Source organism: Pseudorca crassidens, chromosome 12 (assembly GCF_039906515.1).
Source record: "Pseudorca crassidens isolate mPseCra1 chromosome 12, mPseCra1.hap1, whole genome shotgun sequence".
NCBI classification, from domain to species: Eukaryota; Metazoa; Chordata; class Mammalia; order Artiodactyla; family Delphinidae; genus Pseudorca; species Pseudorca crassidens.
In genome coordinates, this window is record NC_090307.1 from 48,201,124 (window position 1) to 48,228,052 (window position 26,929).

Below are 26,929 nucleotides of genomic sequence, written 5' to 3' on the forward strand. Positions count from 1 at the left end.
AAACCTGTGCTTCCTGAGGAATTTCCTATTTCATGTGATCAGTGTGCCACCTCCCCAGTTTCTCAAGATCATGGTCTATACCTCCCTTTCCTGTGCCCTGCCTTCCATCCACTGATTGATTTAGCCGTCAAGTTCCTCTCAGTCTACCCCCAAAATGCGTCTTGCATTCATTCCTCCCTCCAGGTTCGGAGGACTGGTTGAAGGCACCCTATGAAAGCTTCCTCCCATCACTTCTTCCTACTCTCACTATGGTTGCATTGCACATTTGGCCCTGTGACCCCTTCATAGTTGTCTCTTTCACTTAATGGCAGCAAAGCCATCTCTGGTTTTGTTCATTATTTTCTCCAGGTAAGCACTACACTGCCTGGCACCTAGTAGACACTCATTAAATGTGTGCCAAATGGATGACTGACTGTTCTCACCTCTTCGTTCACTTAGAGCACTCTGGTTCAGGGCTCTAGTTTCAAAAGTGTGGCACACAAGTATAATGGTTTTAACTGATACACGTAGGGAAGCCTCTAGGGAAAACCAGAGACCACAAGTCTTTTAGATGCTACTCCATCAAGTAGAGACTGCCAGAGCACAGGCATTGCATTGTGTTTAGTTGTAGAGTTATATTTATGGCAAGTGATGCTACTTTTCCATTTACAGTACTTTTACAATAAATTGTTTTTTAAAAGGGAGTTCACGTCAAGATAAATAGTAAGTGACTCATGGTGTAGAAATATGAGGATATAGCAGAATTGGGAAGATGGTATATGAATCAGTTTAGCGGTTTGGGAAACAGTGAGCTAGTTTATGCTCCCAGTATATATGTTTTAATGAATAAATGATAGCTAGCCATGTAAATAAGGAGATGGTTTTTCCCAAACCTGAAGTGATTTTTATAATATAATGCAAGGCCCGAGGTTTCCCATACATTCACCCACCAGCTACAGATTCAAAAGCATTTGTCCCTTGCTTATGCTGTGTCAGGCATTACGCTATATGCCAGGGACATAAAGGTCTGCAAAGCAGTGACCCTGGGGAGGGGTGTGGGTATATGTGTATGTAGCCGGGGAGGACAGACAGATGGACTGAAAACAGCCTCAGAAACTAGAAACAGTGATAGAGGTGTGTCCTGAGTAGGCAAACAGCTCTTCCTCAAGGACTTTCAGAAGTCATCTCTGAGGCGACTTTAAGCTTCGTGTTTGTTAGGCTCAGATAAAGGGGGAAGGGTATTCTGGGCCAGGGTTTCTCAACCTCGGCTCTGTTGACATTTTGGACAGGATAAGTCTCTGTTGTGGGAGCCTGTCCTGTGCATCGTAGGTGTTTAGTAGCGTCTGTGGTCTCTACCCATTAGACGTCAGTAGCACTACCCAGTTGTGACAACCAGGAATGTCTCAGGTTATTGACAAATATCCCCTGGGGGAGATGTAGGGCCAAATCGCTCCAGTTAAGAACCACTGATTCAGGCAGAGGAAAATGCCAAATGCAGTGGCGCAGGGATGCGATAGGCATTTGAAGATAAATACAAACAGCTCAAGGTATGGGGTCAGTGAATGGAAGGTGAGAGCTTTGGTGGGAAAGGTGAGTCACAGACATGGAAGGATTGACAGCAAGCAGAGGGGTTGAGACTTTGTCCTTTCTAGAACAGAAAGCAAGGAAATGTTTTTAAGCAAAGCCCCCTTGATCAGATGCGAAACTATGAGGGTGGGAAGTCAAATTCTTATGAAATCTAAATGTCAGTCATTCAGAACCAGATGCCAAGTGACTAAATTAGGCAAGAAGCTCTAAATAGTTTGGTTGTCTAAAACATAGACTGCGATGACTTCCTTACTAAATGTAAAAGCATTTTTACCAATCAGGCACTTAAAATTGGAGATTATATTATTTACCAAGTTGGTATTTTTCTTTACTCGAAGAAGCACTGCATTTTAGAAATAACAATGTTCTTTTGTAACTTACATATCTGAAGACTCGCTTGAAGCAATGGGAAATTTCAGGTATTAGCTACTGATCCCAATATTTCAGCTCAGTGGAAAATTGTACATATTATGCTTATATAATTCTAAAGATCACTGTAAAGTAGACATTAACAGAGAACCATGTCTCCAGATAATACCTATGTACACTTTTTATCTTCTGTAAAAAATTCCATTTTTTTCTTTTTTGAGAATGTTCATCTGTTTCTGCAAATAGCAGCCAACAAAAATGGCATTTCAAAGTCATAACAAATTTTTCTTTTTCATGATTTTCAGCTGGGAGGCTGAATTGAATGCCCTACAAAATTCTCTTGTTAACTGTGAGAGCATTATGCCGAAATGACACTCTTGATTGGGAATGGAAATCATTGAGAAATATTTTAGCCTATGTAAGCATTATGGTGAGGGGTTATGGGTTAAGAAAAATTAAAATGGCTCAACCAACACTATTCCTTTGTTTCTTTTTTTTTTTTCCCAATCAAAAAAGTGGGTGTTTTTTTTGGAAGACAAAGGAAAAGGAACTGAAATAACTGCTAGAGATTGGCGTCTTGGTGGACAGACACTAAAAATTGAATGTGTGAGGTTTGACTTTCCCTCCTACCCCTTTCTTTGCCTTGCCTTTGCCACTAACAGCTAAAGCAAGAGCTACAATTTGTGTCTGTTCTCTCTAAGCTCCAGAAATCCCTCAAGAGTGGCCATTCATAATGTTGGCTATACTTAGAATTAGAGAAAACTACTCGTTGCAGTGACTGTTTATTTTTGTATGAAGAAGTGAGTTCTGTTGTTCAGGATGTTTTAACATGTTTCAATGATCTATGTTTTTTATCTGTGCCAGTTTCCACAGAGATTTCTAATGATTTCAGGTATTTGTTTTGTTTAGGTTTTCCTAATACAGAACTTCATCAACTAGTGCTGTAGACGTTTCAGACGATCTCACGGTTTTTCTCTGAGACACATTACAGCTGAATATGGCTCCCCTTTAAAAACTTCAGTCTGGAATTTAAAAGCAGTGATGCTATTTGATATTAACCATCTATATGAAAATGTATCCGTATTCATTATAGGTCTGTGGACCCAATGAGTGTTATGCCCAAATAGCAGTCCACTGAGTATGCAACTATTAAATACCTACTGTGTTACAAAATGAAGGATATAGACACAAACCCTTTATTCTGGTTTTGACTTCATTTAACAATGTCTCTCTCCTCTATAGTTGTAAATAGTATACACTAATGGAAATTCGGAGAAAATTACTGTATCAACCTTGGTATAATAGAAGGAACATCTTTAAGGATATATAAAAGGAAAGCATATATACTTTATGAATTATATATGCTTTCTTCTCTCTCAAGTTTCTTTATTGTTTTCAGTATCCTAAACCGAGTAGAAATTAACGTCTGAGAAAGTAAATACAAACCACATGACTTGAATGCTTGATGACAATGTTGTGAAGTTCAGAAGAAAAAGAAAGGTTGAGACCAGATGGAAGTTTCAGCTTCGCAGTGAATTTCACACATCTGCCACGCTTTCCTTTCCGCCAGTAGAGGCGAAAACATATAGTTGAATCTCTCTAGACAAGGACCAGACCTGTGCTTCACAAGTTAAAGTAAACTCCACTTGGGAAATTTTGAGTCCTGTTAATCAGGGTGAATAATGCTGTGCTTTCCGTGTGTAATCAAGAGCCGTTTACAGAACAACTGTTCCGTCTTCTTGAGGAATTCGTTGCCTTTAAGTTGTTATCTTTATGTCTTTTTAGAAAGTGCAACAGTATACGTTAATAATTCAAGCTACAGACATGGAAGGCAATCCCACATATGGCCTTTCAAACACAGCCACGGCTGTCATCACGGTGACAGATGTCAACGACAATCCTCCGGAGTTTACTGCCATGACAGTAAGTACAGACTGTCACTCACGGAAGTCTAGGCCTGCGGTCCATTACTGAGAAGTTTTGTCATGAATAATAAACGCGTTAAAACAGAGCTGGAACTTGCTTCATTCTTCTCATTGTAGAATGGCTACTGACCCCTAAGTTTCCTGTCACTTACACCAGGGTTTTAAATAAGGCACCGAAGTAATTTGTTTTGTCGTTCTCTCCAAGTCCACTGATAAAGCTGTTAAAACATGCTGCCTGGAAGAAATGCCCTAAAGAGACTTTATGCTGTTATAACAAAATATTTATAAATATCTTCAGTTGCACGAACCACGTGACTGATAGATGCTACTTTGTCAGCATATAATTATGATCTCTTGAGTAAAATGATTTCCTTCAGACAAGTCCTTTACTCCTGCCCACTCCCCCCCCCACCCAGATACTCACCGAAGGACGCTAATTTAATGTTAATGAAACTGTAACATAATTTCAAAAAAAAAATTTGAGGGCCGAAAAAAGTTGTAGTATTTTTAAAGTCAAACATAAATGCTGTGATTACCTGCATTACTGATCTCCTCGTTTCGTGTGGATAATAAAGATGTAATGGGGTGGTAACATCAGGGCAGTGTGGTCATCAAGACACACCGTCCTTCAGCGGTGCCTGTCGCTCCTCTGACTGAGCTTTGTCTTTTCTTATAGTTCTATGGCGAAGTCCCTGAAAACAGGGTAGAGATCATAGTTGCTAATCTGACTGTGACAGACAAGGATCAGCCCCACACGCCAGCCTGGAACGCCGTCTACAGAATCAGCGGCGGGGACCCCGCCGGGCGCTTTGCCATTCAGACCGACCCCAACAGTAACGACGGCTTAGTCACCGTAGTAAAAGTAAGTGCGATGGTCTCTCTGATGGCCACTCTGCAGCAACCCATATATGCCACCCCTTAGTTTGTTATTGAATCTCAGGACTTTTTTCTTCTGAATATCTCTGAATCTGAGTTAATGTATTTGGAGGAGTCACATTTGTTATTTTTCACTTATGCCGAGGCCAACATAGATAGTCTCACTTTATCCCTGGAATATGATTGTGTTTCAGTCATCGGGGAGTTTTAACAGTGAAGACAGGACAGCCCTCAACAGTGCTGTCAGTGCCATGGATATGTTAGTGATATGTTACATCATGGATTTTTGATGGCCAATTGATAGCTATTAAGAAGGATGCCCCACACGTACTATTCTTATGTCTACAGGTTGCTACTAGAGTATTGGCTCAGGGAACAAACCAGAAAATATCACAGACATAATACAGGGTGAGTGTAGGCAAGGAGAGGGCCTATGCTCTTAAAAGGTTTCGAATTTACATTGCTGTTTTTTTTCTTTTTTTTTTAAAGTATTAGCTTGCATTTCCTTTTGTTTTCTTTTTAATTTTTTATTTAATTTTGGCTGCGTTGGGTCTTTGTTGCTGCACGTGGGCTTTCTCCAGTTGCGGTGAGCGGGGGCCACTCCCTACCATGGCGCGCGGGCTTCTTGTTACGGTGGCGTCCCCCATCGTGGAGCACGGGCTTCAGGCGCACTGGCCCCAGCAGTTGTGGCTCGCGGGCTCTAGAGCACAGGCTCAGTAGTTGTGCACGGGCTTAGTTGCTCTGCGGCATGTGGGATCTTCCCAGACCAGGGCTCGAGCCCGCGTCCCCTGCATTGGCAGGCGGAGGTCAACCACTGTGCCACCAGGGAAGTCCCTACATTGCTGTTTTTAAGTGCTATTTTCAAGACTTTAAGAAATTGGTCCTTCTGATCCTTAATTGTCAAAAAATAAAATAAAGCTGAGTGCCGGAAGTAAAAGGGATGTTAACTTCAAGGGTAACAAATAGATGGTACTAACGGATGGAAGAGCTCTTTGAAGCGATCATCTCTTTTTAGCCATCCAGGGAAGAGAGCTGCTTCTTTGCCTCACATCCCAACACTCTGGATTTGTAAGGGAACCTGAATGTTGGTCTTACAGAGAAAGGTGTACCAAGGGCTCCGTTGCCAAGAATGTTATATGTGCGTGAGTAGAACGGTAATCTCCCCCTTGAGGTGGGAGTGGGAAATTCTCTGAACACAGCATAGTGAGTGACAGTGCCACCCCTCTGTCTTCGAATCCCAGCTCTGCCCTTCGTAGTGGAGACAACATGGCAGGTTTTTTAAGCCTCAGGTTCTTACACAGACAGTGAGGAGATAACTGGTACCTAAGTCTCAATGTTGTTCTGTGGGATAAATAAGCTTAATACCCATTAAAGGTCTTAGCAAAAGTAAATGTTGTCAGGGATGTTTCATGGAGCTAATGCGCTTACTCAAAAGAATTGTCTTCTTTCTTGGCTTCTTTGCCGTCTTGTTGAAAATAATTCAGAAAGGGAAGTTGAACTGGGGATTGTAGAGTGAGAGGGAAGAAACTCTGAAGAGTTGAGGAGGTGGTCTAGGTGAAGAAACTGGTGTGGTCTGTGCTAATATTGTGGCTTCCTCGTAGCTGCTGCCCTTGGTCCTTCTTAGACTCTCCAGGATGGCATGAGAGCTCTCCAAGCTCTTTTTTTCATACTGTTAGGCACAGTAATGCTTACCTGCACCTCAGCTAGAAGATGGTCAGGGAAATTAAGAGGGAAAGTCCAGTCTGGTCCCTTGACTCCTGGTAACTTTTCTGTTGACAATGGGATTCAGTGGAACTCTGGAAGTTAATATTTACATTAAGGTTATTTGCTCATTGCCTTTATCTAGAGTGGCATTCTTAGATTTGGGATTTGTACAGACCAGTAAAATCCCCAAAATTATTCTGGAAAACAGCCAGAAAAAATAAAGTTTTTAGTTTGCTAACTAAGGAAAAAATAAAAATCCTTCTACCTACAAACACTACTGTTTATTTAAGGTGTATATGTGTGTGTAGTCTAAAATGTATACTTCAAATTATGAATGATACTTTTAAATAGAGTAAGTTTAGCTTTATGAGGAAAAAAAAAATCACATTTTCCAGTTTTTGTTTTGTCCACTTTTGTCCACTTTGTTGACCACAGACTGGTAAAAGCTTTCCTGGATGAGGAGTGGTCTTTGTACCAGTGTTTGAGAGTACAATCGACACCATCATGTTCTCACTTGATCCCAGATTATTTAGTATTTTTTTTTATTTTTGGTCAACAGTGCTGTTCTTAAGAATAACTCAGTTGTTAGATGTAGCTAAATAAATACAGCGTGCAATAGTAATAAGCATTATTTTGTGAACATAAGTCTGTGAAATGCCCAAGATATATAAATATCTTATATAAGTAGGTTAAATTGAGATAAATGTTTCAGTCAATGGCCATGCTAATGCATATTTTCCAGAAATTTGAGAGGAACCTACGGTGTAGTGAATGAAAAATTAATGTTTTAGAAATGGAGTTGCTAGAAGGATAAACTGCAGAATGCAAATATTCTTATTTCCTGCAAAAATACGGTTTCTCCTTTAAAAAAATATTTTTTTTCTTTTTCCAGCCAATCGACTTTGAAACAAATAGGATGTATGTCCTTACTGTCGCTGCAGAAAATCAAGTGCCATTAGCCAAGGGTATTCAGCACCCACCTCAGTCAACTGCAACTGTGTCTGTCACAGTTATTGATGTGAATGAAAACCCTTATTTTGCCCCAAATCCTAAGATCATTCGCCAAGAGGAAGGTCTTCACGCCGGTACCATGTTAACAACGTTCACTGCTCAGGACCCAGATCGATATATGCAGCAAAATATTAGGTATCAAATGCCATTTTGTAATTTACGTTCTGTTCTATGCTGTGCACAAAATCTATTCACCATCTGAGTGAGAAATTTTCATTAGCACGCAAACTCCTTATTACGAGATTATTTTTAATTCTTTGATGAAGTTTCTTCAGTGGACCCATGCGTGTCTTATATCAGAAATATAAGATGGATCTACTCATGTATTATTTAAAGAAATAAGTTTTCAGCCTCTTTTCTCCTGTCCTCTTTCCTTTTTGAAAATCTTTAGTAATAATTTAGCCTGTGCTTTTATGCCAACCATCACATAAAGTTTCTCCTGTAAGTAAATAGGGGAGTCTCAGAAGCTTATAACGTTTACCTCTTCCCCACACATCAGGAAGAAAAGAAAACTCATGCCATCACCAAGATATAAGAGCTAATTATCTTCATCCCTTACCTGTACAGTGGTTATAGGACTTCCAAAACATATGTGTAAAGATTTCCAGCCTCAGCGAAGTCTAGTTTATCCTTCCTAATGAGGGAGTAGATGGTTAGCGGAGCATACTCCACATGACTGTTATCCATCGCTGGTGATGGTAATTTTTAAAATTAGCTCATATTTTATTTAACTTCTTTCAGAACTGTTGCTAACAGATGAATAACTGCGTATCTTCTTCATGTCTCTATACATTGGAATCAAGATAGAGAAACAGCTAGTGAATAGGTATCCTGGACTCCTGCAAATGTTTACCTCTCAAAACATAGGATATGTTTTCCAATTTGTCTATTGGTTTCCCAAGCTTGAAAAGCTTGTCCCCACGCCACATAAAAAAGGAGGTTAAGCTGATACAGATAAATCTGCTCAGACCATGGGACTTGCCTTGAAGGGTGTAGTTCAGAGGCTTGGCCCAGGTGGGGAGATCCTAGGAAGAGTGGGAATTGGTGGGCGCGGGGAGGTCCTCCCCACTGTGACCACATCTCCACCATGATAAGGTGGTAAACGTTTTAGGAGTGTTCTGTGATAGAAAATTCAACTTCTATGAAAATTTCTCTTAAGCCCTATACATTAGGGCTCCTGCTCGCTTAGAAGATATATTTGAGCTATTTTTTCTGCACCGTTGCTATCCTATGAACTAGATAACAGCTTAAAATCAGATCTGTCAAATCCCCCTTAACCCCAAACTGCAGTAGGGAGACTGGGCTCCTGGTCTTTCCCCTGGAACACCTATGCAATGTTTCCTGTGCGCCTGGCCACGCAGCACACAACCTTCATGTACCTCCCCAAACCACTGCCACAGAAATTCTTTCCCGCGTTACGGCTGCATGTCCAACCATCAGCTACAAAAATGCAAGTTGATGCACCGGTTTCACCTGGGACTACACCTGAAAAATAGGCTTTATTTTTTAAGTGTCCTGCCAAAATAGTAAATGTATTGTGCTTCCATTTTGTAGATACACAGAATTATCTGACCCTGCCAACTGGCTAAAAATAGATCCTGTGAATGGGCAGATAACTACAATTGCTGTTTTGGACAGAGAGTCTCCAAATGTGAAAAATAATGTATATAACGCTACTTTCCTTGCTTCTGACAATGGTACGTAATTAAACATAGTCACTCTATTATCCTGGATGTTGTCAAGCGCGTAGAGCCTTATCACAAATGCACCGTCAGGAAATGAAGTTTTCTACAAAACCCAATTGTCTAGAAAACTGACCTTCATTCTTCTAAGGCCCCAATTTCTATTTTCCATTTCCACTGGGCTTTCTGTGATACATCCCCTGTCTTCTGTAATGAATGTTCCCAATGTCCTTATACCCTCCGTGGTCACCTAGTATTGTGATCACAAGCCTTTGTGGTTTTTCTGCCCTGCTGCACCTTGATGCCTCAGTGGCCCAGACACAGTGGTTTTTGAGGTGGTCTTTTTATATTTCTTCTAGTCAATGTGTTTGTTGCCATCAGTTTGTCTGTATCTAGCATTTTTTCTAATTCTCTACCTCTAGTCTGCCACAGGCTAGGCAACTCTAAATGTCATGCCTAAATTGAAATAATTGAGTACTTGAGCTTTAGTGGGTTGGTTTTGAAAAACATAAACATATAGTTTAGCATCTTTTTTATTTCTGGGTCTCTGCTGGATTCTAAATGGCTGATATTAACAGAGAGCACTTTTTTTGAGATATGTAAGATGAAAATGACTCACGTTAAACTGGAGTCAGACTTGTTTCAGCTCTCAATATGACATGGTTTAAGAGTGAAGCTTTGAAGTTCCACCTGACCCCCAGGGTCCAGACTCCAGTTCTATCATTTTCTAACTGCAGGACTGGCAACAGGGTTTTAAATCTGTCCATTTCCTTTTTCTGTTAAATAGGGATAATGGTAGCAGTATGTAACTCATAGCGTACAGGGGAAGATAACAAGGCTTATACATGTAAAGGTTTTAAAACAGTGCCTGGCACAAACTAAACACTCAAATAAACATTTCTATATGTGTTAATAGTTTTAAAGCTGAATCATGACCATCTTTTAAAATCATTTTAATGTTGGACTCTGAATGTTAGCATCTAATAAAAATAGTAGGCTTTTCTATTTGGTGGCCGAGATATGCAGTTTGAAAAACGTTGCATATCAACATTTTTGATAAGAACAGTTTCAAAGAACCTTTCCAAATCCTGTATAATAAGATTCAATGAGATCATTATCTGTCAGAAATCTACAAGGTGACAGGGCCAAAGCAATATTTCTTATACTTTCTAATATGAGACCTACTGTTCAAATATTTAGAATTGAAACTTGGCAGGAACCTCTTCTGCCATTTCACATCAAAGCACAGCATTCGTGTGTGTTGTATCTTGTCTCGCCATATGTAAGTGGTAGCTTTCTCCACAGTGAAACTTAAAGTAATATATCTTGCACCATTATGTTGAGATTTAAAGAGCTATAAAATTATATGTATATATGTTGGTTGTGAGTTACAACCAGATTTTTCATTCACCAAGGTGGATTGTTTTCTACTTGAAAGGGTGTTTGATACAAGAGAGAAGTGAGCAGTTAAATCTGTGTAGCTGTGATGCTTTGCAAATGCACTTGACTCTAAATCACAAGACTGGATTTAGAGCCCCAGTTCTGCTCCTTAATAATTGGACAAGCTGTTATAATCTCTGTGCCTTTGTTTCATTATTAATTGTTGTTTTTGCTGCTTGCTATTCTGTGAAGTTGTTATGGCAGTCAAATAATATTAAATGTGATAATAAATGTGAAACTAACTCAAACTACAAAGAATCATAGTGGTTCTGGTGCTATTAGAATATGGTGAACAGCCATCCTACCGCTCCACCTTAAACTCCCTGCTCTCAGAGCCACCCGTACTCCTTAGGGAGGTCCGTGGAGATTTCTCCTTGTCCCTTCCTGAGGAGTGTATGTGTACACCTTCCTGGTTTCATGACCTTGGGCAGGTCACTTAAACCTCTGGGTTTCAATATTCAGCCTTGTTTAGAAAATTCCTATATTTCTATTATATTAGATTTATATAATATATATCAATTATATGATTAAATGTAATTGTCTTATATATTTAATATAATGTTTATATAATAATGGTTTCATTACATTTTATATATTAGTTATATATTTATGTATAAATATTTATAACACAGCAGAGTCCAAGTCACCAGTCTAAATGTTCACAAGTGATGAGTACAGAGACCACATTTTATAGTGGAATGAGAATGGATTTGGGGTCAGGCAGACCAGTCTTTACTAGCAACCCTACCACTTCTAAGAGGGTGTGACCGTGACCAGTTTACAGCAACTTCGGTGCCTATCTGTTTAAACCTACTTCGTAGGATGACAAATAACGTATAGGGAGCAACCTAATACTTTCTCAAGGAGGTAGTTGGTTGATCAGTAAATACCATGTCTCTTCTCCATGGGCTCCTCCCCAAGATGAGGTCTGTGGGTCCATATCACTTGTCTGTAGACTGTTTCGATATTTCAGAGCAGTGTCTGAGCTTGAAAAGCATTCTTGGGTTCTTTTGTGCACACGGCTTGGTTCTCCCTCAAAGAGTAGGGCCCATGAGATCATGAGCCCGGGGTTCTGCTTCTCTTACAATCCCCGGTGCCTAGAGGAGCGCGATGTGCACGGGGCCCAGAGTAAGGACGGCGAGGGCGCCGGATCACCCTTTGGCCAGGCCAGGGGCGTGCGCATGCGCCTTGTTACCGCCCCTCAGCGCCCGCAGCCCCAGCGGGGGCAGCACAGGGTCATCCTGCAAAAGAGGCATGAAGTGGCCTTGTACCAAAAACAGTCTGCCGAGATGCTGTGGCAACTACATTCTTCCAAGGTTACGCAGTGATAGGGGCAAGCAGGCTGGAAACTTAGTTTCATCGTAAGTGAGTCTCAAGGGAAAGAATTGTTCAGCGTCGGTTTGTGGTTTTTTTCTCCCTTTTAAGGAATCCCTCCTATGAGTGGAACAGGAACGCTGCAGATCTATTTACTTGATATTAATGACAATGCCCCTCAAGTGCTACCTCAAGAGGCAGAGACTTGCGAAACTCCGGACCCCAATTCAATTAACATCACGGCACTTGACTATGACATTGATCCAAACGCTGGACCATTTGCTTTTGATCTTCCTTTGTCTCCAGTGACTATTAAGAGAAATTGGACCATCACTCGGCTTAATGGTGAGAACAGGTTCATTATTTGAATATATGTGCAGTTGAGAGGCTTTGACCTGGCATGAAAAGTTAATTTTAAGTGCTTTATTATCTTCCCCTTAAATGTATTTTAAAAGCTACTTAAAGTTTAAATAAGATATTAGAAGCCCTTAAAGACAAAAAAAAAAAAAAAAACTTGACAGTGCAGGGTAGTTGAAAACTGCTTTATATGTACCATTCGGGAGTAATACGTTCTGGAAAATGCCATGTGTTTTTGAATCGTGTAATGTATGAACTATCAGACTGTATTTTTCCCTTTTTTGTATAGGTGATTTTGCTCAGCTCAATTTAAAGATAAAATTTCTTGAAGCCGGGATATATGAAGTTCCAATCATAATCACAGATTCGGGTAATCCTCCCAAGTCAAATATTTCCATCCTTCGCGTGAAGGTTTGCCAGTGTGACTCCAACGGGGACTGCACAGATGTGGATAGAATTGTGGGCGCAGGGCTGGGCACGGGCGCCATCATTGCAATCCTGCTTTGCATCATCATCCTGCTCAGTGAGTACTTTCCTCGTCTCTTAGGTGTAATTCTTGTTGCTTCTAGGATGTTTAGCAAAGTAACTTTTTATTGTCGCCTTTCATCATAACCTAACAACCCTCTTCCACCTCTGAGCATTTTCTTGCAGCCACGCCCACTTCAGAATGAGAGAAGCCCTGAGCATCCTTGCAAGCACTTACATGTTTGCAGCAAACCCAGCCAGGCTACCTCTTTCGTGCCCTTTTGCAGTTTTCTGATGCTGATCGCTTGGGGAGCTGTAGCAAACTCGTTTCATAGAAAAATATTAGACAGTGCTCAGTTGGAGCCCTTCTCTTAGGATTCGAGTCTGAATTCATGGCACGTAGTTGGTGATTTAGGAAAATAAGTGTATTGCTTTCCTTCATATAAAGTGCAGTCAGCAACCTGCTCTAGTCATGCAAGGATCAAGGTATTTGTTTTCGACGGGCTGCATAAAATAGTGAGAGATTGTACTTCATACAGCACATTGGATAATAGAAATGATTGCACAGCTCAATAAACTGTCTGTCTTTAGAGCAAGTCTAGATTAAGGAATTGCTCCTTTTTAAAATACTTTGCAGTCTTTGGTTCAGTGGAATGCAAGGAATTAACCACTGGGAAGTACTTTAGGAGCCACTTGTAAGCATGCAGGTTAAAAGAATAAATTGCCTGGACCCTGTGTTGTATTGTTGAATAGCAGCAGGACTTAGTTTACTGTGCGGTCATGCTATGCACCAATCACTTTCTTGAAAGTGTTGGCCATTTCTTTTATGTTTTCTCCATTTGCAAGTGTTCTAGTAATTTAGAATGCTGTCCCTTTTTTTTTTAAGCAATTACTGTAGAGGGCTAAGCATTTTTTACTTCCTATGTGGAGACTACTCTGACTATAATTTGAAACCTACATGCTGTACTAATAATCCACTTGCTGGATTTAGCCCTGGAACAATGGCAAATGAGATCATGTATCTGGCTTTAAAAGGAGGATATTTACTTTTATGGCCAATAATAAAAATGTGCTCAAATAGAGTCATTAAATCTTTTGCTTCAGGATGTAAACTGATAGCCCTAGATTTTAGAAGGAATGTGCACTAGATGTACACTTAAGGATATGCTTCAGTTTCAACTAACGTGGGGCATATACACCAACCTTATCAAGAAAGACTTAGAGCTGATGGATTGTGGCATGAAGAAGTGACTCAAGCCATTTTGAAGGAAAACGAATCAATGCTGATTGTAGCATCAACGCACTGGAAAATTTATTATTCTAATCCTGGCACAGAAATGTAAAGCATGAACGCCTAATGTTATTTCAGTGCTCAAACTAATCCCCTGGCCTTCTTACCTGAAACATGCAGTGGAATAGGAAAGGGAAAAGCACAATAGTTCAGTAGAAGGACCCAGGCCCTTGGGAGTCAAAAATCCTCATGATCAGGTCGCTGATCCAGGTCTAATGTACTACCAAAGGCACCTTGGCAAGCACGTCCTGCCCTTGACAAGTGCCCTTCTCTCTGATTTGGGGAGTAGAATGATGACGGATCAACTGGAATGAAACAGCAATTAAATAACGAGTGACTATTTCACTTACTGTTGTTTGCTGTTCTAAAATTTACAAGCCATTATATTAAGCGTATCCTATCCTCTGGCAAGACAAAGTAAAAGACAGAAATAGTTTTTTGTCCCCATTTGCAGATGGTAAAACTGAGGACAGACGTCCACTCAGTGAGTTCACAGGGCACCAGTTTGCAGAACCCGGGTCCTCACACTCTAAACCTAGCGCTCAGGGCCTCTGCTTTGTCTTGGCTCTGGTCATGTGAGGCCAGAAATAGGTAACAGAGTAAAAGACACATTACAAGTTTTCCAGCCATATAAGTATAAATTTTTAATGTTGAAGACTGTGATTAGACAGGTCGAGTTTTTAAAATTACAACACTGTACGTCTTTACTCTCTTTCTGCTGCCTAGTCCTCGTTCTGATGTTTGTAGTATGGATGAAACGTCGGGATAAGGAACGCCAGGCCAAGCAACTTTTAATTGATCCAGAAGACGATGTAAGAGATAATATTTTAAAATATGATGAAGAAGGTGGAGGAGAAGAAGACCAGGTGAGCAATGTTTTAAATCTTTAAATCTCTAAGTGAAATTTTATCATCTTAAAATTAAAGTGGTGGGCTTCCCTGGTGGCGCAGTGGTTGAGAGTCCGCCTGCCGATGCAGGGGACGCGGGTTCATGCCCTGGTCTGGGAAGATCCCACGTGCCGCAGAGCGGCTGGGCCCATGAGCCATGGCCACTGAGCCTGCACGTGTGCTCTGCAACGGGAGAGGCCACAACAGTGAGAGGCCTGCGTACCGCAAAAAAACAAACAAACCAAAAACAAAAAATTAAAGTGGTGGGGAAAATATTAATACATAGAGTAAAAGAATGGGATCAAGTTTCTTTTCCTTTATCACATTCTCAGACACTTGGTGAATTCTTTCCAACCAGTGCTGCTTATTGATTTTTTTTTCCCAAAGTGCCAAATGTCATTGTATTTATTTTGTGAGAAGATCATTAACATTGATTCAAGGAGCCCAGGATTTACACCTAATACTAATTATATCCGTACTGATAAAAATGTTTTTCTTTACAGTTTTTCTTCATTGCATATCCAAACTAAAAGTAAAAGTAGTTTCTATGTTGGAATTTGGATTTTTATCAGTATGGCAGAAAAAGCACAAGCTATTCATTTCATAAACACTTACCAAGCACATTCAATAATCCAGGCACTATTTTAATCATTGGGGAAACAGAGGTGGGCAGAGCCAACAAAGATTTGCCCTCAAGAATCTTACTTTTTTTTTCTTTTTGGCCACTCCGCACATGGCTTGTGGGATCTTAGTTCCCCAACCAAGGATTGAACCCGGGCCCTGGCAGGGAAAGTGCTGAGTCCTAACCACTGGACCGCTAGGGAATTCCCAAGAGTCTTACATTCTTGAGAATGTAAGAGACAATATCTAGCTCACCTCTGTACCCGTGATGTCTGTCATGGTGCCTGGCTTATAGTAGTTGCTTAATAAATGTTGAGCTCCTGACTGGTTATAGAACATGAGCTTCTGTATGTACATAAGGAACTGCATCCCTGTTTGAGGATGGGAATGACCAATACGTGGAAAATGAAGAACTTTATCTGCTGGGAAGCAGCATTGTAGCTATCATTATAACTAACACTTTCAAGGTCTATACTACATACCAGGCATTCTGCTAAGCACATTAAATGCTGTTACCTCTTAAATCTTTGAAAGCTGTGTACTGTATTGTGACTATGTCCACTTTTGTGTTAGCAAACAGATAGGGATTGTTGGAGTCTATAAATTCATACAACTAGGAAGTGATAGAAGTAGGATTTGAATCCAGGTCTGTCTGATGATACAGCCTAAACTAACTATATAGTTATCAATATACAGTTCCTTTTGAAATGATCTGGAAGGTATGAGTATAATCCATGAGCAATCACTGTGAGAGGTATTTCTTAGATACATTGGGTAGCTCTCACTTCCATATACTAATGCAAGTGTTGGGGGTAGTAGTCAGGTAAAGAACCCAGAATCCTTGGGTCTGGGATCATTATCAGTAAATTCAAAATACTTTGTCTGCAGAGTATATACGTAGACATTAGTGATAGGACTGTTAACTTGAAAAATTAATTCAAGCAAATTTCTGAACATATGTTCTCTTTCTCTTCTTTACTCCTTTGAGGAAATAATATATCGCTTTTGGTTTTACAAAGCACATTCACACCCATTGTTGTGTTTCATCTTTGTGGCAGTCCATCAGAGTTTTCCATTTGAACAGGTTTTGTGATTTGCTCTCCAAGTCTGTAACTGGCAGAGTCAGAACTCAAGCCCGAATCTTCCGATTCCTGATTCCATGCTTGGTTTACAATACCTCAATTCTCTCATTTAGAAGAGATGTGTATTTTAAATCTGTCGAAAACTTGACTCATGTGTAAAGCTGTTTTGAATACTGACTAATTAAAGTGGCTCTATAAATATACCCCAGGGTTTCTTGCTTATAAATGTCTTTGGATATTAAAATTCATGTTTGGCTTAATCCCTCATTAATCTGTCCTTTCACTTTCCTGAGCTATGTTCAAGAACAGCAAACATTATACTGATCACATTATCTCATAAGTCTTCTTCTTTCAGCATTTTATTTTTCATGTCATTGTGCATAATTTTCTAGGCATAAACCTAAACCCAACTCAGTGAAACTTTGGTAAAAATAGTAACAACTAGAAGGACATCAGTCATGACTGGATGCTGCCTAGAATCAAGAACCAAGATATTTCACAGCTTCCGAGGGTCTGGACCAGGGTACTTGATGTCAGCTGATCTGGCTTTTTCTCCTCCCTTCCAATTCCTTTAAGAAATTATTTAATGAAATTTTATTGTTGTCGTTATTTTAGGAAAGACTTTTACTGACTGTGTCCACTTAGATTGATGCTTGAGATCAAATGGTAAAACTTACCTATTGCAAGATTTATTAAAATTGTTATCGATCTTCAACCTCTTCTTTACCTGACCCGGGACATTTTCTCTGCTCCCAGATCAACTCTTGGGCACGAGTGTGTCGCTTCCTACCCACTTTCTTGATAGTCCAGAGACTCTTCTGGAACTTGCTGTGGATTGACCTCAGTGGCTCGTTTCTTTATTGAAATAGCGCTGGTCTTCCTGTGGTGTCTTCCTGTTGCCTCTTGGTTCTTTGATGGCAGTTCCGTCTAGATCAAGAGCCTCCACCCATTCTCTGATCCTGTTACGATTCCCATTTGCAGTTCTCATTATAGAAAATTGTGACAAAATTAGATAACGGGTTTTTTATTCACTCTAACTTGGACCTCATAATAGCGGAATAAAATATGCAGCATAGGAAGCCTACACCGAAGGTTCTGTCTCCTCTGCCTCTAAAGTGGTTCATGAAATCCACTCACTTTCACCATCATCCAGGCCACTGCCTTCACTTAGGTCAGAAGCATCACTGACCTGCGGCGGCCTCCTCATGAGCGTCCGGTCTCTGGATGCACACCCCATCTGCTCTTTGGAAATTATCAAATCCAAACTCCCTCCTTAGTATGACAGATCTGTGGCCCTGCACCCACCCTTTGGTGGACCCCCACTTTGTGCACTAGGTAAAGGCCTATGGGAAGGAGCTGGTGGTAGGTACGGGCTCCCCAAGGATGTGACTTCATCAAGCCTATATCCACTCATGGCCACTAAAGTTTCCTTCAGAGTCGGGGTGATCCGTCCTTCTCCCATTGAATGACTCTTCTCACTCTTCCTCTGGGGATAAGAACAGTTATGAGTCTTCTTTCTCCTAGAAAGGGCTTGCTGGTTTCTTTATTTTCATTCAGTTAGATCTCATTATGTTTTTAGCTATCTTATGTTCTCAGAAATCTGTGATTTAGTAACATACCTGGCTCGTTCTTAGCATTAGAGTGTCAGTGATAATCTCATGCTTTTCTCTATCCCAACCAGAAGCAGAAGGCTTCCTCCCTGTTTAAGAGTATAATCATCACTCATGTCAACAAAGCCTGTTTCCATTACCCCAGAAACTCACTGTGTTTCAGGCAGTATGCCCTGTGTCAAAAGTAACTAGTATTTTTTATTTCTATCACCATAGATGGGCATTACCTGGTTTTGGATTTTATTATAAAAATGGATGTTATACAGTAGGTACTTTTCCTGCCTGGCTTCCTTTACTCGATATTTTATCTGTAAGATTCATCCATGCTACATTTAGAAGTAGTTCATTTCTTGTCATTGCCAAATACTGTTGTGTTGTGAGAATTGACCACATTTTATTTATCCATCCTACTACACTTGGCATTTGAGTTGATCCAGCTGAGTTATTATGAATAAAACTGCCATGAATGTTCTTATGCCTGTGTTTTGGCACACTTGCGCTGGTATGTGCTCAGGGATTGAATTTCTAGGTCCTAGAATATGCATATAGGTGCAGCCCTCAGTACAATCCTGCCAGTTTTCCGAAGTGATTGTACCAGTTCACACTCCCCCGGCCACAGCGGCATACGAGACTTCCCATTGCCCTACATCCTCATTAGCCCTTGGGTTTTCTCAGTCTTTCAAAATTTTAGCCACTCTGGTGGTATATGCCTCATTATGATTTAATTGGGATGTTCCTACTGACTTACTTGCCGTTTTGATATCTTCTCTGTGAAGTGTCTGTTCAGCTTGTTTACTTTTCTATTGGGTTGTTTGTCTTTTTCTTACTGATTTGTAGGAGGGCCTTCTGTACTATGGATATCAGTTCTTTGTCGGATAAATGTATTATAAATATCTTCTATTCTGTAGCTTGCTTTTTTATTCTCTTAGGGGTACCTTATGATGAAAAGAAGTTTTTAATTTTAGTGAAGTCTAATTTATCAGTTTTTTCCATTATGGTTAGTACATTTATACCTATTTAAGGAAACTTTGTCTCCCTGAGTTAATGAATGCCCCCCCCAAAAAAAATCTTGCCTTCTTGAAGCTTTATGGTTTTACCTATTATATTAAGTCTGTGATCCATCTGTAATGGATTATTCGTGTAGTATAAGTAAGCCAGAAAGAGAAAAACAGATATTGTATATTAACGCATATTTGTGGAATCTAGAAAAATGGTACAGATGAACCTATTTGCAGGGCAGGAATAGAGAAGCAGACGTAGAGAACGGACATATGGACACAGAGGGGTGGGGTGGGACAAATTGGGAGATTAGGTTTGACATAAATACACTACCATGTGTGAAATAGCTAGCAAGTGGGAACCTGCTGTATAGCACAGGGAGCTCAGCTCGGTGCTCTGTGACGACCTAGTTGGGTAGGATGGGGGTGGAGGGAGGTCCAAGGGGGAGGGGATATAGATATACATATAGCTGATTCACTTCATTGTACAGCAGAAACTAACACAGCATTATAAAGCAATTATACTCCAATTAAAAAAAAAAGATATAGATCAGGGGTCTCTTGTTTTCTTCCTAGCTGGCTATCCAGCACTGTTTACTAAAAAGGTAACCCAACTCCACTGCATTGAAGGGGTTCGTTTGTCATAAAGCAGGTGGTTATATATGTGTGGACCTGTGGGGGGGCTTCCAGATGCTCTGTGCTGTACTAGTTGTCCTATTTGTCTATTCTTAGGCCAATACCATGCTGTTTTCATTACTAGAGCTTTCTAATATATCTCCCTATCATCTGTTAGGATATTTTCTCCAATAGAATTCATCAAGATTTCTATTTTAAAGTTTTGGATGGATTTTATCATTTACTTTTTTTCCTTAAGAAAAAGAAACACTTTATTTAATACTCTTACTTTCTAAGTGAATTTATGCCAAATGCTTCTCCATGTTCTAAACAAGATGCCATTGCTTTTTAGTCTTAAAGTCATAGCCGGTTCCTGAGAAGTTCAGTTTTGTGAAGTATACTGTATACTATTGTCCATAATTCACATGTGGCTCCCTGTTAGAAATTCTATTTCTTTGAAGCATGCATTAAGCCTTTTTGGCAACAGACTTTGGCTCATACTTTTTATTGTTTTTTTTTTGAAGACATTATGTTTTTACAAGAGTGAGCCTCGGAAATGGAACTGGTGCCACGTTACATTCTAGACAAGTTTTGGTCGATTTTTATTACCCGTAGCAGGTATTTTACAGAGCATGGGTGTTACCTCCAGATGTGGTTGGAGACGGTGCCACAGGAAGCAGACAGCTTGTCATGATCAGGCTGTGGTCCGCCGGACGTCTCTGCCAGACCGTCTTTCAGAATCATCAGCTTTCAAAGATGGGTAGACCTCAGAGGTCAGTTTAGCTAGTTGGTGGAGGCTTGTGGCTACAGGCAAAGGCAGGTCTGCAGCAGCTGTCGCCAGGAGGCTATGATGCCTAGCCTAAAGCTGGCTTAGCCAAAATTCTTATTCTTCCCGCCCAGAGGAAGTGTCCTTAAGGAGCTAACTGATTAGAAAGAAAACAAAGCAAACCAGTCCTTTACAAGGGAGCCTTTATCTTCCCTGCTGTTGATTAGCATCTCTGTTTAAGTTCTGTGCCAAAACACAGGTTGCTAGTTTCTTTAACAAAATAGCTAAAACTATAGAGCCTAAGAAAAGAAAAACAAAACAAACAGACCAGAAAAACACCTCCACATCTTTTCTCTTGTCTTGTGGACAGTAGACTTGTCTCGGTGCGTGTGAATATTCTGCTCTGGTTTCCATTGTCATGTGACTAGGTTGGGCCCGTTTCTGAAACTGGCGTTAGATGTGTTCTGAACACAACCATTATTTCCTCACAGCGCTGTTGGCAGTTGGACAGACTCAGTATAATGCCCAGTCTCTTTCGAGAGGGTGAGGTCCCTTCTTTATCTGCTTCACTGCCGTGATCAGAGGGGCTTTGGGTATTTATCAGGTCATGTTTAATTATCCTCATTAGTAAATGTCCTTCAGTGCCCTTTTGGTCAGTGGAGCTGATTGCAGACCCTGGCTCCCTTTTCACGATCTTTGTATCTGGTTCCTTCCATATCAGAATCACTAATAAAATACGGGTGAATGTACAGTGGAACCACCTGATAGTTCACTTCTCCTGGAACCCATCCCCTTTTAGCCCCAGGATGGGAAACAGAAACTGTTAGCTTCCTGCTCTCTAAATCTTAGACTTAATTACGATTACTGTTACATTAAACAGACATATACTGAATGTGTGTTATGTTTGTAATACTCACTAGTGCTGTCTTTAAACAACCTCTGCCTAAACCTCTTGACATGATACAGCTTCATTCTCCATAATAACAGCAGAAGCTATTGTTGGGGGGGCAGGGTGTGTGTGGTAACCTACGTATTAGGCACGGTACTGAATACCTGTACTAAGTGCTTTATATCCGTAATTTCATTTGACCCTCCCCCAGTCCAGCAAAGAAGGTCCCCACCGTTAGAAAGTAGTGAAGGTGGGGATTAAATCGCAGTAGGCCTGAGCCCAAAGAAGATGGTACCTTCCTTGGCAAAGCTGAAACTCAGCCTGGCAACGAAAACAGTGCCTTTCACAATGTCATCTGAATTTATTGGAAGAAGGCCGTCCCCTTCTTGAAGTAGGCTCCGGGTGAATGAAAACTACTACAGTAGTTTTCTCTGCTCTTAAAATTTAACTTGGGAAGATTTTCCGTTCCCGAGGCCTTGGGCTGTCTGGGGGCTCTGGGTCTATGGAAGAAGGTGCTGCCACGCACGTTCAGAAGTTTCTCCAGTGACAGTCAGTGGATGCTGGGGGCCTTAGGACCACAGCTGGTGGTTCAGGGGAACAAGGGTAGCAGTAAGGGAGCAGGCGTATCATCTGCACAAGCAGAGTCAACTCATTTGAGATTAACGCTGACGCTGGTCAGAGCTGATCCGGACGGAAAGTGTGAATAGCTGCATGAAGGCGCTGCTCTCTGGGTCACTCTTGGATTCTCAGCCCTTGTTATCCACTGGGTACCGCTCTGAATTCCCATACCTACTGCTGCTGTTGAGCAGAGCCTCACGATGGGCTAATAAGCTGTTTGCTCTCGGTCTCTTGCCCCAAGGCCCAGCACCTCTTGGGCTCAGCAGGCTTCACATTCCAGGCCGATGGGGACTCTCAGAATGCCCAAACTTGGTTCCTGAAGTCTTAGAGACATGCTCTGGGCTAGTTTCTTTTGCACTAGAGATGGTTCTGAGCTCTCTGAGAAGGTACCTGCTACCAGCCCTGATGGTTCGGGGCCATGTCAGAAAGCTGGATTCTGGATCGCTTGAAAGTCACAGTTCAGACACAGGGGGTCTGTTCATGAAAAGCCCACAGCTGTGTTTTGTTCAGCTGGCAGAGTTTAAAAACCGACAAAAATTCACATAAAAGAATTCTGGCTCTTCCTGTCCTCTCAAAAAATGGAAAGATGGCCTGCATCCTGACGTGGCAGTGATTGTTGGAAACTAAACAGAGACGTCTTCTTTAAGCAGCAAGCGCGTTCCAGTAATTGTTGGTTTCCTTTTTTCCATACCAGGCCAGCTTTATAGATTTATGTTATCAGCTTATCCTTTGGAGATACCCCTTTTTGCAGACTCTGATTCAATTATATAATAATTATTATGCTTTGGATGAACAAAACCAAATTCCTATGGGAAGGAGGTACTACAGTGCTCTGAAACCATGGGATAGTCTCCTGTGGTACTGGTTTTTGAAAAAGAGACAGAAAGAACGAGAATTAGCCACAAATATATTTAGGCAGATCTCTTAGTTAAAATAGGCTAGCTGCTCGAACAAGCTCCAAGATTTCAGTGACCTAAGCCTCATTGAAGTTTATTTCTTGCTTACTTGGCCGTAATTGGGTTTCGAGTCATGGGAGTTTGGAATGGAGAGAGAAAGTTCGTGCCATTCCACGCAGTCACTCAGCGCGCCAGTGACTCCCCCATCTTCCACATGTGGCTTCCAAGGTCACCCTAGCCATACGTACATGTGTCACTGGGTGACAGAAGGGCAGGAAGGATGATTTGTGGGAGATTTTCATGGGCCAGGCCTGGAAATGAGACACATCACTTCCACTCCTGCCTTGAGAGAAGAATAAATGGGTTTGGTGACCAGCTGGAAGGCTCTAGCCACCCCGGTTAGGTACCTGAGTTTAGAGAATCTTTCTGAGGTTCTGTGAGAACATGCTTTCTCACAGTAACTACCCACAGCTAGATCAAGAGCATCGATCTGACCCATCCAGATGTGTCAGAAAGAAGTGGGTCCCTGGACACGGAGGAGACACAGGAGGTCCAGCAGGAAAATGGGACACTGTGTGTCAGGCTCACCTAAATCCAGGGAGAGCGGCTGTCCCCCACCTGGGGAGCACTGCCCCTGCGCCCCGGGGATACTAAAGTCTTCTTGATCGAGGCCCAGCACTTGCCCGTGAAAGGAATCACGTATTTAAGGATAAAAGGAGTCATGCCAGGAGCTATTTTTAGTGGGCAGGGATTCCAAAGCCCAAAAGATCCAGATGTGATTGCTGTATGAGTGTCAACTGGCTTTTTTTTTTTTCCAATGAAATTAATGTCTTCCGCGATTTCTAGAAATTAGTCTCAGTATTTCAGTAGATCAGATCCCCAGCATCTCCATGACTCAGAAAGCACATTTAACAGAATTGAAGTGACTGAGCTGGGGAAAGAACCCACAGTTCCTGTGACTCAGGGTTTGGCTTTGAGGAAGGGGGACTCTGCGGGTTGATGACTCACTTTTACCTCCCATTGATCCTCCACCTTGCATTTTAAACTGCAGTAGAATTGAACTTCCTATACATCTAACCTGTCTCACGCTATTTCACACTTTTATGGCTTAGTCCACAGTCTTGCCCTACCTGACTCTATTCAGCCCCCAAGATTCCATCTCAGGACATCTCTCAGGGTCGCAGGCTGAATCAGGTGTCTCTGCTGCGTGCTCCCACAGCATATCCCATGTCTGCCTCTATTTTGAGATCTTGTGTGCAGCCCTGGTCCTGACCTTAAAGGCCCTGAGAGCAGGGACTTGTCACATTCATTTTTTTCTTCCAGCATCTAGGACAATTGGCACCTCGCAGGCACTCATAGAATGTTTGTGCATTGGGCCCTCTTCCAGAATCTCTTAGTTTGCAAGTCTTTCTACAGGGTTAATTGAACCATTACAGCCTGATAACTTCACTTTCATTTTTTGAAATCTGTGATGGCTTCAGGAAACGATGATCAGATTCATAAATGCCAGTGTTTCATTACATACTTGTCCTGTGTCAGGCACTGGGCTCTGCTCTCAGTTCACGTGTCTTTTATAATCTTTTATAATCCCAACAACCCTATGCAGTAGATATTGCCATTAGTCCAGTTTTCAAACCCAGGTCCACGTGACTTGAGAGGCCCAGCTCTTATGCACCGGGATGGAGGTCACATGAAAGACGTTTTATTTACTCTTGCTTGTCTATGGCAGGCAGGTGTTACTCTGTAGAAACAGTGAGGCTGGGCGCTTAGCCTCAGTTTATTAGATGACCACTGGTAATCTGGCTTTAGAACAGGCAAAGGGTAAGACCCAATTAATTCGTTAAGCATGGCTTGCAAAATGGAGCACATTTTGACACTGACAAGTGTAGAATCTTAGAAAAGCAATTTGAGCAGCCAAGTTATTAAAAGACCTGAGATACAATCTGGGCAACAGGTACTAAAATCTAAAATCCACGCTGGATACCTAGACAGAAGGATGAGACACAGGTACAAGAAAGCACCTGGAGACCAAACCAGCCACTTCCCTGAGACCAGGGATCTCTGCTTGAGCCAAGACGGTCTCTAAAGATTAGCCACCAATCTCAGGAACCAGCCCCAGTGTGGGCAACCAAGCCTGACCCTCTGACTCAAGCAGAGAATGAAACCGGTATATTTGATTCTTCGAAATAACTGCTTTACAAAATCATTCTGCTTTATAAACAAGCTAACAGATGGCTGACTCTGGACATAGCTGTGGAGACCACTTTCAACATTTTCATTGCTGGCCAAAGCACACTCTTGTAAATATGTTCCCAAGTTGTTCATGCATTTATACCCACCTGCAAACTCCAGTATATATTAGCTATTGAAAGAGTGACACTGATTTCACAAAAGGAAAGTTTCACCAGGAATTTGGGTTAGCACACTGCCATCCCTTTTTTCATGCTGTTTTCAAAAACCCTCATGGCCAGGTGACTCACTGGTAGGCTACAGACAACATATGGTCTGAACTGGTTGGTGCCCATTCCCTATTGGGCATTCAATATTTTTAATGTGCACTTGATTTGCACGTGAATTTTATTTACTATCCTGATCACTTCACGTAAATTAACACAATATTTTATGTAATTCATCTTAATGTTTATTCTTCCTGACTGATTTTAAGTTTATTACATTTAGTTTTAGAGGAATGGAAAGTTACCCAGCAATACAGAGATAAAGATTTGTATGCCAAGTATGTGTTACCAGGATGTAAAAAAAAGCTAGGATACTAAGTGATATATGCCAGACTTCTACCAGTTGTCCAGATCTACCAGTTGCCTATTTCTATAAAGTTGTATTGGAACTTTATAAAAATTCCGTTTTGTGTGGCCTTGCGCCATGTCCACAGCTTACGTACTGCCTATAGCTACTATGACACAGCAGCAGCAGAGTTGAGGTGTTTTGACAGAGACTCGATGGCCCCAAAAGCCTGAAATATTTACTATCAGGGCTTACAGGAAAAGTTGATCCCTGCTATAGACGTCTTTCCATTAATGAAGTCTTCATTCACTCTTTTGTCCAAAGGTTGAATACTCTGAAGGTTAGCACAGGAAATGTATGTAATCTGCCCAAGGTCACCCAGATAGATAGGGTAGAGCCGGGATTTGAATCCAGATGCTCTGATTTCAGAATCCATTTTTTAAAATCACAATACTATATTCCCTTTTCTGTATTGATTTCATTTGTAAATTTATCTTAAAACAAAGACTATATCTCTTTAGGAAATTCCAAAACAACGTGACATAAACGAGTGAAGGATTTTGATGCCGTCACCATATTCCCAACCAAATACTGCCATTCCTTTATTATTTATTATTTATTACTATTATTTATTTATTACTATTATTATTTATTCCTTTATTACCTATCTTTAGATTTCCTCCAAGGTAGAATAATAGGTCACGCTAAGACAGAATGACCTTGACCTTTTCAGAGTGGTGACATTTTTGTTTTACGTAAGGAGAAGTTGGGGCTTGGGGTGAGAATGTATTACTGAAGATGCATTCAGAAAGCTATACTTTTTGTCTCCCAAGACAGTGCTTGAAAGGGTTAAAAAAACATGTCCATGTTTATAAGGCAGTAACTGAATTACATGGAAAGAATGGGAAATTACAAACATCAGGGTAAAAAATAAATCTTACATTTTGAGAGAAGCATATCATCTTTCTGAAGCCCCTGTTACTCTGCTAGAAATGCTTTGTGTATCCACATCCTTATTTCTTTCAGCAACACCTCTTTCACAGCTCCTTACACCTTCATTTTCCATATTTTTGTAATAGTTTTATCTATTATGTTAAATTTATATTAGCTTTAAATGTGTCCTTTTAAAAGACACTAGACTAAAAGCTCTATGAGGTCAGTAAACGAGTCTGTGGCCCAAGAGACTCTTCAGAAAGACTTTGTTG

General features: G+C 41.0%; 1 protein-coding gene across 1 annotated transcript in view; it reads left to right on the forward strand.

Moving 5' to 3' along the window:
- Window positions 1-26,929, forward strand: part of CDH2 (cadherin 2) — a 213,274-nt gene that overhangs the window by 166,909 nt on the left and 19,436 nt on the right. Inside the window, exons 8-14 of the mRNA XM_067699411.1 lie at window positions 3,721-3,858; window positions 4,537-4,722; window positions 7,333-7,586; window positions 9,006-9,148; window positions 11,999-12,232; window positions 12,534-12,767; window positions 14,727-14,866. Coding sequence (XP_067555512.1) covers window positions 3,721-3,858; window positions 4,537-4,722; window positions 7,333-7,586; window positions 9,006-9,148; window positions 11,999-12,232; window positions 12,534-12,767; window positions 14,727-14,866 — 1,329 coding nt within the window. The remainder of the gene's footprint in view (window positions 1-3,720; window positions 3,859-4,536; window positions 4,723-7,332; window positions 7,587-9,005; window positions 9,149-11,998; window positions 12,233-12,533; window positions 12,768-14,726; window positions 14,867-26,929) is intronic.